At 45.5% G+C, this 9,421-nt stretch overlaps 1 protein-coding gene across 1 annotated transcript; it reads right to left on the bottom strand.

Moving 5' to 3' along the window:
* Positions 1-234: 234 nt before the first annotated feature.
* Positions 235-1,892, bottom strand: LOC110892526. The gene is made up of 2 exons (XM_022139687.1): positions 1,769-1,892; positions 235-1,454 (listed from the first exon to the last, which is right to left on the bottom strand). The coding sequence occupies exons 1-2, from the start codon at positions 1,890-1,892 to the stop codon at positions 235-237; spliced, it is 1,344 nt and encodes a 447-aa protein (XP_021995379.1).
* Positions 1,893-9,421: the final 7,529 nt, after the last annotated feature.

Genomic DNA, 9,421 nt, shown 5'->3' with positions numbered 1-9,421 from the left:
TGATACTGTGTTTCTCTGAGGATTCCGGCTTCCACCAACTTTCGTACCTCTCTGACAACCGCTGCCTTTCGATCCGGAACCATACTACGCTTACCTTGTGCGACTGGCTTAATACCGGGGAGTGTTTCTAGCTTGTGTTCTGCCTTATCGCGGGGTACTCCCGTCATGTTGGAATGTTCGAAAGCAAAGATATCTACATTCCTTCTCAGCAGCTGTTTCAAATCGTTTTTAACCTCAGGGGAGAGGCTGTATCCTATCGTAACTGTCTGATCCGGATGGTGTGTGCTTAAATACCCATCTTTCCGGGCCGATGGCCCCGATAGGTCCTTGGCAACATCTTTTGGTGTTCAATACCTCCCCTAGTTTGTCACGAAACACCGTTGCAACACCCCGCGGGGTAGGAAACTTCATGAAACCTCGCGCCGTGGAGACTATAGCATCCAATTTTCCTAGGGTGAACCTTCCAATGATCACATTATGGTATGACTCAGCACGTACCACGAGGAATGTTAGGTGTATGGTCATTTCTCGGGGCTCTTGTCCGATTGTGACTGGAAAGGTAATCTGACCATTAGGGTCAACCTTTTCTCCTGTGAAACCTTTAATGGGGGCGTGCACCGACTCAAGCAGCCTTTTGTCATCTGGTTGCATTCTATTAAAACAGTGCTCATAGATAATGTCTTCTAAACTTCCGGTATCTACCAGGATCCTTCTCATGTGATAATCCCCTACTACATCGGATATGATCAGAGCATCCGTGGTGAGGTGCAAGTCTTCTACGCGAGGCTCGATGGTCATGGTCGCTAACATCCAGGGTTTGAGCGTGGAGAAACTCCACTGTGCACCTTTTCCCGTATCCGCGTATACTATATTTAGCTCTCGTGGTCTTTTTCCCGCCGCCTTATCGTTTTCTTCCTTGACGGGGGACGGGCCCTGCTTTATATCCCTCACTAGATGTGCCAATTTACCTGCTTTCACAAAGTATTCAATCTGCTTCTTTAGCTGAAAGCAATCGTTTGTATGGTGGCCGCTCCCTTTCTGGTACTCACAATATTTGCTTGTGTCTTTGTTGGGGTTGTCTTTCAGCGGCTTTGGAGGATTAAACTTGAGGTTCTCTGAAGCCAGGATCTCTGCTGGTGTCTTGCTCAGTTTGGGGTAGTCGGACCATTGTTTAGAGGACTCATTCCTTGAATAAGCGTTTCGGGATCTGTCATACCGCGAGTCCGTCCTATCACTCCTTTGGTATCGGTCTCCTCTACCCTTACCTTTAGAACCTCGTTGCTCTCTGTCTTCTTGGTTTTTCAGGGCCTCCTTTTTCCTGTTGGCCGGGTGACTGGCAGCCACGGCCTTTTCTTGTATAACGTACACTTTGGCTATCCTCAGTATTTCATCGATGGTGGGAGGTACGCCATCCCTTCCATGAAGTGTTCTTAGCAACTCGTCGTCGTTTACTCCTTTTCATTCATCTTTCCAACATCAACTTCTTTCTTTGTTTCCATCTTGTATGTTCCTTCACAGAAAATTTTAACAAAATCAAGAGGATTCATGTATTCATCAATATAACAACCCCTCTTAATATCGTATTTCATAACATTTTTTGCTTCAAAACACACATTGATTCGTTTTCTCATTTCAATGATTACATCCAAATCTATCTTTCTTGATTCTTCTTTTATTTCATCCAATAACTTCCTTTTTCTTGAATCTTCATCACTCCTATGACTTGTAATTGTATTGATAAAGCTTCTTAAATCATAGTGTGACAAACTAGAATTCCGTTTTTGATTATTCACGAATTTATCACATTCCAAAGGTAAAGCATCAACAAATTTTGAAATTCTTTCATCACTTGAATGATATATCATATGTTCGACCCACCTTCGTTGACGCATGTTTAAATCCTTTTGCTTAAGGATATGCTCGAGACTCCTGTGATCGGTGTAAATTGTGCACTTGGTACCGTACAGGTAGTGTCGCCATATCTTAAGCGCGAAAACAACAGCTCCCAGCTCTAGATCGTGCGTCGTGTAGTTCCGTTCATGAACCTTGAGTTGCCGCGAGGCGTAAGCAATAACTTTATCCCGTTGCATCAATACACACCCAAGACCCTGTATCGACGCGTCACAATCCGTGCCCTCTGGCAATGAGAGAATAGGTGCACTGCAAAGCCTATCCTTTAAGTACTGGAAAGCGGTTTCCTGGGAATCTCCCCAACGGTAGGTGACACCCTTCTGTGTCAGTAGTGTAAGCGGCTGTGCGATCTTCGAAAAGTCTTTGATAAATCGCCTGTAGTAACCCGCCAAACCCAAGAATTGGCGTATTTCCGTTGGAGTGCGAGGCGCAGGCCAATTCCTGATTGAATCCACCTTGGATGGATCAACATGAATCCCATCCTTGTTTACCACATGGCCTAGGAAGTGGACTTCACGAAGCCAGAAGTCACATTTTGAAAACTTGGCGTACAACTGTTCCTTTCGTAGCAGTTCCAAGATCAATCGTAAATGCTGCTCGTGTTCCTCCTGACTCTTGGAGTAAATCAGAATGTCGTCGATGAAGACAATAACGAACTTGTCTAGATACGGCTTGCACACCCTGTTCATCAAATCCATAAATACAGCAGGCACGTTCGTTAACCCGAATGGCATAACAAGAAACTCGTAGTGACCGTAGCGAGTTCTGAATGCGGTTTTGGAGACGTCCTCATCCCGGACTCTCAGCTGATGATACCCTGACCTCAAGTCTATCATGGAGTAGTAACTCGACCCTTGCAGCTGGTCGAACAAGTCGTCTATACGTGGAAGAGGATAACGGTTCTTCACCGTCACCTTGTTGAGTTCCCGGTAGTCTATGCACATCCTGAAAGTACCGTCCTTCTTTTTCACGAATAACACTGGAGCTCCGCAAGGCGAAGAGCTTGGACGAATGAAGCCCCTTTCCAAGAGCTCTTGTAGTTGCTTTGACAGTTCTTCCAGTTCAGTTGGAGCCAAACGATACGGTGCGCGGGCTATTGGTGCTGCTCCAGGAGCTAACTCAATCTAGAATTCGACCTGGCGATGAGGCGGTAGCCCAGGTAAATCTTCAGGAAACACCTGAGGAAAGTCGCGTACTACTGGAATATCCTCCAACTTCTTTTCTTTCGCTGATGTATCAGTAACAAGTGCCAAGATGGCAGTGTGCCCCTTTCGTAAACATTTCTGAGCCTTCAAGAAAGAGATGATGCTAACCACAGCACCACTCTTGTCACCTTGAACTTCAGAGGTTCCTTGCCAGAACGAGGAATGCGAACTATCTTTTCTTTGCATAAAATTTCTGCGTGATGTTGGGATAACCAATCCATACTGATGACGATGTCGAAACTACCCAAAACTATGGGTATAAGATCAATCGAGAAGGTCTGACCAGCTAAAACGATGCTACAACCCTTGACTACATGCGCGGCTTCTACACTTTTACCATTTGCTAACTCTACGACATGTTTGATGTTTAGGGATGTTGGTGTACGTTTTAACATTTTACTCACTTTTAACGATATATAACTTGTATCCGCACCCGAATCAAATAAGACAGTAACATAAATATCGTCGAGAAGAAACTTACCCATAACCACATTGGGATCATTCATTGCGTCGCCCCGACCTAGCACGAAAGCACGACCCCGAGCTTCGTTGCCATTGTTGTTGTTGTTTCCCCCGTTGTTGTTGTTCCCGTTGCCCTGGTTGTTGTTGTTGTTGCGATTCTGGTTCTGGTTCAATTGAGGGCAATCACGTTTGAATTGACCTTCTGCCCCACACTGGAAACACCCTCGGTTTCCACGTTGTGGCTGCTGCTGTTGGTTCTGTGGAGCTGGTAGTTGTAGTTGCTGGTTCTGATTTGCAGGTCGCGCACTCCTGCAGTCTTTAGCTTCATGCCCTAACTTGAGGCATCTCTGACAACGTTCCTTACGACACCGTCCACTGTGGTGTCTGTTGCACTTATTACATAGTGGGTGAATTCCCCGATATCCACCCTGCCCCTGATTGCCTGAAGAGTGCTGACTGGGACTCTGATAACTGTCAGTCTTTCGCTGCTGAACCTGTGACTGAACTGAAGCTGATCCCTTGCTGGAATCCCCATCCCATTTTCTTTTGTTGTCACTGGGAGTAGCAGAAGTAGTAACAGCAGTAGTGGTAGCACTGATGCGTTTTGGCAGCTTGTTCTGCTCTACTGCCTGATCCGTAATGCGATGAGCAAGGCGCTGAATAGCCTGGATGTTGTCAAGATTAGCCGATGTCACATGGCTCTGGATTTCTAGTGCTAACCCCTTGAGATACAACTCAATGCGCTTGATTGGAGGGTCCACCATCGTTGGACACAGCACGGCCAGCTCGTTTGACCTTTTGGTATAAGCTTCAATCTCTGACCCAGTCATCTTCAAATGGTAAAACTCGTCTTCCAACTTGTGGATGTCTTCCCGTGTGCAGTATTCACGTTTAATCAGCTCCTTGAAATCGTTCCAAGGGGTGGCGTTAGCAGCTGCCAACCCTAGGATCTGTACTTGCGCGTTCCACCAAGTTAACGCGATTCCTTCCAAAGTACCAGTGGCGTACTTGACCCTGCGAGCCTCAGGGCATTCACACATCTCGAATACCGACTCAAGCTTCTCAAACCAATGGAGTAGTCCCACTGCTCCTTCCGTGCCACTGAATGTGCTTGGACGACAGTCCATGAAGTTCTAGAAGGTGCAGACAGGTTGTGGAGCGTTTTGACCTATTGTGCATAGAATAGGACAATATTAAATACAAAGGTTGATTTAGGAATGTAGGATTCAAAGATCCTAGTGTGTATCCCATCCGCAGGGTATACTACCTGCTTGTGCAGCTGCAAGTGTCGCAGCTACTCGTTCATTGATAAGAGCCGTCAACTGGGCTTGAGTCATGTTCACACGTCCAGACATGATCTTCATAGTAAAAGTAGAGTAAGTGAGAAAGGTTCGCGAGTAGTGCGATGACAGAAGAGTGTAAGCACATAGTTATTCTCAGGTAATAACGAATAGTAATCAATGTAATCTAGCATACTACGAGCAAAGTTCTATGTAGTTCTAGCAAGCAGGTAATAAACATAAACCTTATTACCTAGGATGTTGAGTCTTGCACGTGGAGCGAAGCGTCGTTGTGGATCGTTGAGAGCACTGTTCTGGTTATAGTCTGGTTTTAATAAAAACGTTTTTCCCATATTAAAACCAAGTTCTTTATAACCAATGGCTCTGATACCAATCTGTCACACCCCCAAAATCCACCCGCGGAGTACCACCGCTTGGAGGCGTGACATGACCAGGATCAAGCCACCAATCATATTGAACATGTAATTAATAAGTAAAAGTAAATGTCATTCAACCACCATTATGAAAGGTGTTCAAAATATAAGTATGTTATCATTGTTTAGCGGAAGCGTATAAATAAAACCCAACATAATAAAGTACGAAATGTCATAAAGTGTTTTAACGAAACATTCACGATCCGTGCCCACAACGACCTGCTCCTCCTTGTGCAAGCTCCATAAGTACCTAAGGTCCTGCAAGGCATGCAGCAGAGAGTCAACAACTAGTTGAGCGAGTTCACATTCAATAGTTCAGTAATAGTAATGGTATAGTAAGCATTGCGTTTGTTCATTAGGTCATGTATCGTATTAGTTCGTATCGCAGCCCTCTAGGCATGTATGCGAATATTAGGGAAAATTCTCAAGTATTCTAGACTATGTATATTTGTATCGCGGCCACCCTGGCATGTGTGCGAAGTTTTAGTATATAGTCCGCGGCCTTTCCAAGGCATGTGTGCGAAGATCAGTCATAATATCGCGGCCAACCCCGGCGTGTGTGCGAAGATCAGTTCAATTAGTATACTAGTCTAGCCGTATCTTATCATTTACCATCCTCACCCTGAGGACCATAAACATCTATCATCTGAGTATACGCAAATAAATCATCCAATCCCATTCCCACCCTGGGAACCCCATGCCTTGGCTGTGTGAACTCACCTTGGTTTGCTCGGTATGCTAAGTATGTGCTCACAGTTTATCAATCAAGTCCTAGAGTACGCATGTGTACATGATCAGTTTATATCCAAATTGTTCACGTATAGGTATAATCACAGAAGTACCAAACATGTATTCAATATCATACAAGTCATGCATATCACTTAACAGCAGTTAATCTATCCAGTTAACTTCTAACAGAGTTAAGTCAGGTTACTGTGCAAAGTATTCAAGTCGGCGAAACACAGGTTGGCGAAACACTTATTTGACGAGACACTTTCTGTTTCGTCGCTCAACCCGTTGACGAAACACAGTTCTGTTTCGTCAACTACCCTTGGCGAAACACTATCCAGTTCCGTCGATTACCACTTGGCGAAACACCCTGTCTGTTTCGCCAACAATTCCGTTTCGTAAACCAGTTTCAGTTACGTCAAGTATCAGTTACGATTTCAATAGTTACGCAATATCACAGGAAACCCTAATCATGCTAACAGCCGTCAACAATCATACAATCATACAATCATCATCAATCACAGAATCATCATCTAATCATCGTACAGAATCATCATAAAGAAATCATTCAATACCGCACATCATCATCAAATTAACACATGATTACCAAGGTATAACTATGTAGGCAGATTCATGACATTTAACGTGTATTTGATCCGTATAACATCAATAAGTTTTGCAAACATCAAACTGACACTATAGATCATAGCCTAGTCAAAACCATCAAACAAAACATGAACACAGTCATAATCTGGCATGCTCCTTCATGATTTCAAACAAGAACAGTAATTGATGATATAGAAAAGCAATCACACATAGATAAACACTAACCGCAACGAACAGGGAAGCAACTAGATCGGTTCGAGACTTCGGAGACACTAGGTTGCCGTCAACAGAGAAAGAGAGCCCTAGGGTTTTTCTGATTTAGCTAAAGTGTGACGGAGGGAGTGGTTCCGTATAACTTATACGCGTATAATGGTCCTGGGCCCTTAATGGGCTTGACGAATCTGATGGGCCGGCGAAACAGACTTTGTTTCGTCGAGATCAAGTTGGCGAAACAGGCTTTGTTTCGTCGAGATCGGGTCATGGCGAATCACTTGATTCGTCGGGTCATGCATTGAACGGTTTAAGGTTTCATGTAATGCAACCAAACACAAAACATGCAAGCACAATACGTTTTATTATAACACTAGGTGTACAGTTACAAGTCAAGCAAGTCAAAGTCATCGTGCATGTAATGCGAAAGTGGAAGTCGATAACTCGAGTTGTCACATTATCCCCAACTTAAAAGAAATTTCGTCCCGAAATTTAGCATGTGGTTACTGAGGAAGCTAGGTAAGTTGTATCGTTCACTGGTTTTCCTGGGGTGCCACATCATCCCCCCGTTGATTTGGAATTTCGTCCCGAAATTCTGCAGTAGTAGCTTCAGCCTCAGTAGTGGTTGCATTGGTTCCGAATAACTGGGGATACTTGAGTTTCATTCTATCTTCACGCTCCCAGGTGAACTCTGGGCCGCGACGGGAGTTCCAACGAACGCAAACAAGAGGGATTCTCGTGTTCTTGAGGACCTTAACATCCTGGTCCGTGATTTCAACAGGTTCCTCGACGAACTGCAACCGCTCGTCGATAGTGAGCTCCTTCAAGGGAACTATGAGGGTCTCATCTGACAGGCACTTCTTCAGATTCGACACGTGAAAGACATTGTGAACTGCACCGAGTTCAGCTGGTAAGTTTAGCTTGTATGCCACTTTGCCAATCTTCTCAATGATCTCAAACGGTCCAACGTACCGCGGATTTAGTTTGCCTCGCTTGCCAAAGCGAACCACACCCTTCCAGGGTGAAACTTTAAGTAAAACCCGGTCCCCGACCTGAAATTCCAACGGTTTCCTACGCTTATCCGCGTAGCTTTTCTGACGGTCGCGAGCTGCCGCCATACGTTGCCGTATCTGCGCAATCTTTTCCGTGGCGTCCACTACAATCTCTGGACCCGTGATCTGACTATCCCCCACCTCTGCCCAACAGAGAGGTGACCGGCATTTACGCCCGTACAATGCCTCGAACATAGCGGCTTGTATGCTGGTGTGATAACTGTTATTGTATGAGAACTCCACCAAAGGGAGATGCTTTTCCCAGCTGTTGCCGAAGTCGATGACGCATGCCCGAAGCATGTCTTCGAGAGTCTGGATCGTGCGCTCAGACTGCCCATCCGACTGAGGATGATATGTTGTGCTCATGTGAATCGTGCATCGCTTGCCATAGCTCTGACGTGAATCGTGCATCCCGATCCGAAATGATGGAGGTGGGCACCCCGTGCCTCGAAACAACTTCTTTAAGATAAACGTCTGTGAGAGTGGAGAACTTATCCGTTTCCTTGATAGCCAGGAAGTGTGCAGACTTGGTGAGTCGATCCACGATCATCCATATAGTATCATTCCCACGATGGGATCTAGGTAGGCCTGTAACAAAATCCATGGAAATTTCTTCCCATTTCCATTGCGGTATCTTGGGTTGCTGAAGTAGGCCCGCTGGTTTCTGATACTTCACTTTGACTTTTGCACATGTCAAACACTTGCCAACGTAAGTCGCGATGTGGGTTTTCATGCCAGGCCACCAGTATGTTGTTTTGAGATCGTGGTACATTTTATCCGATCCTGGATGTACCGAGTAGCGAGACTTGTGTGCTTCATCCATCACAAGCTCTCGTAAACCACCATAAAGTGGGACCCAAATACGCCCCATTACATAGTAGGCGCCGTCTTCCTTCAGCTCCAATCGTTGCCTTGAGCCGCGTAAGGCTTCAGCCTTGACATTTTCGGGTTTCAATGCTTCAATCTGAGCAGTTCGTATCTGTGTAGGAAGACTGGACTGAATGGTGAGTTGCAAAGCTCGTACACGCCTAGGTGTATTATCTTTCCGACTGAGGGCATCAGCCACAACATTGGCTTTGCCTGGATGGTACTTGATGGCGCATTCGTAATCGTTCAGAAGTTCGACCCACCTTCGTTGACGCATGTTTAAATCCTTTTGCTTAAGGATATGCTCGAGACTCCTGTGATCGGTGTAAATTGTGCACTTGGTACCGTACAGGTAGTGTCGCCATATCTTAAGCGCGAAAACAACAGCTCCCAGCTCTAGATCGTGCGTCGTGTAGTTCCGTTCATGAACCTTGAGTTGCCGCGAGGCGTAAGCAATAACTTTATCCCGTTGCATCAATACACACCCAAGACCCTGTATCGACGCGTCACAATCCGTGCCCTCTGGCAATGAGAGAATAGGTGCACTGCAAAGCCTATCCTTTAAGTACTGGAAAGCAGTTTCCTGGGAATCTCCCCAACGGTAGGTGACACCCTTCTGTGTCAGTAGTGTAAGCGGCTGTGCGATCTTCGAAAAGTCTTTGATA

This window comes from Helianthus annuus, chromosome 2 (assembly GCF_002127325.2).
Source record: "Helianthus annuus cultivar XRQ/B chromosome 2, HanXRQr2.0-SUNRISE, whole genome shotgun sequence".
NCBI lineage: Eukaryota > Viridiplantae > Streptophyta > Magnoliopsida > Asterales > Asteraceae > Helianthus > Helianthus annuus.
This window is presented reverse-complemented; position numbering and strand designations above follow the sequence as displayed.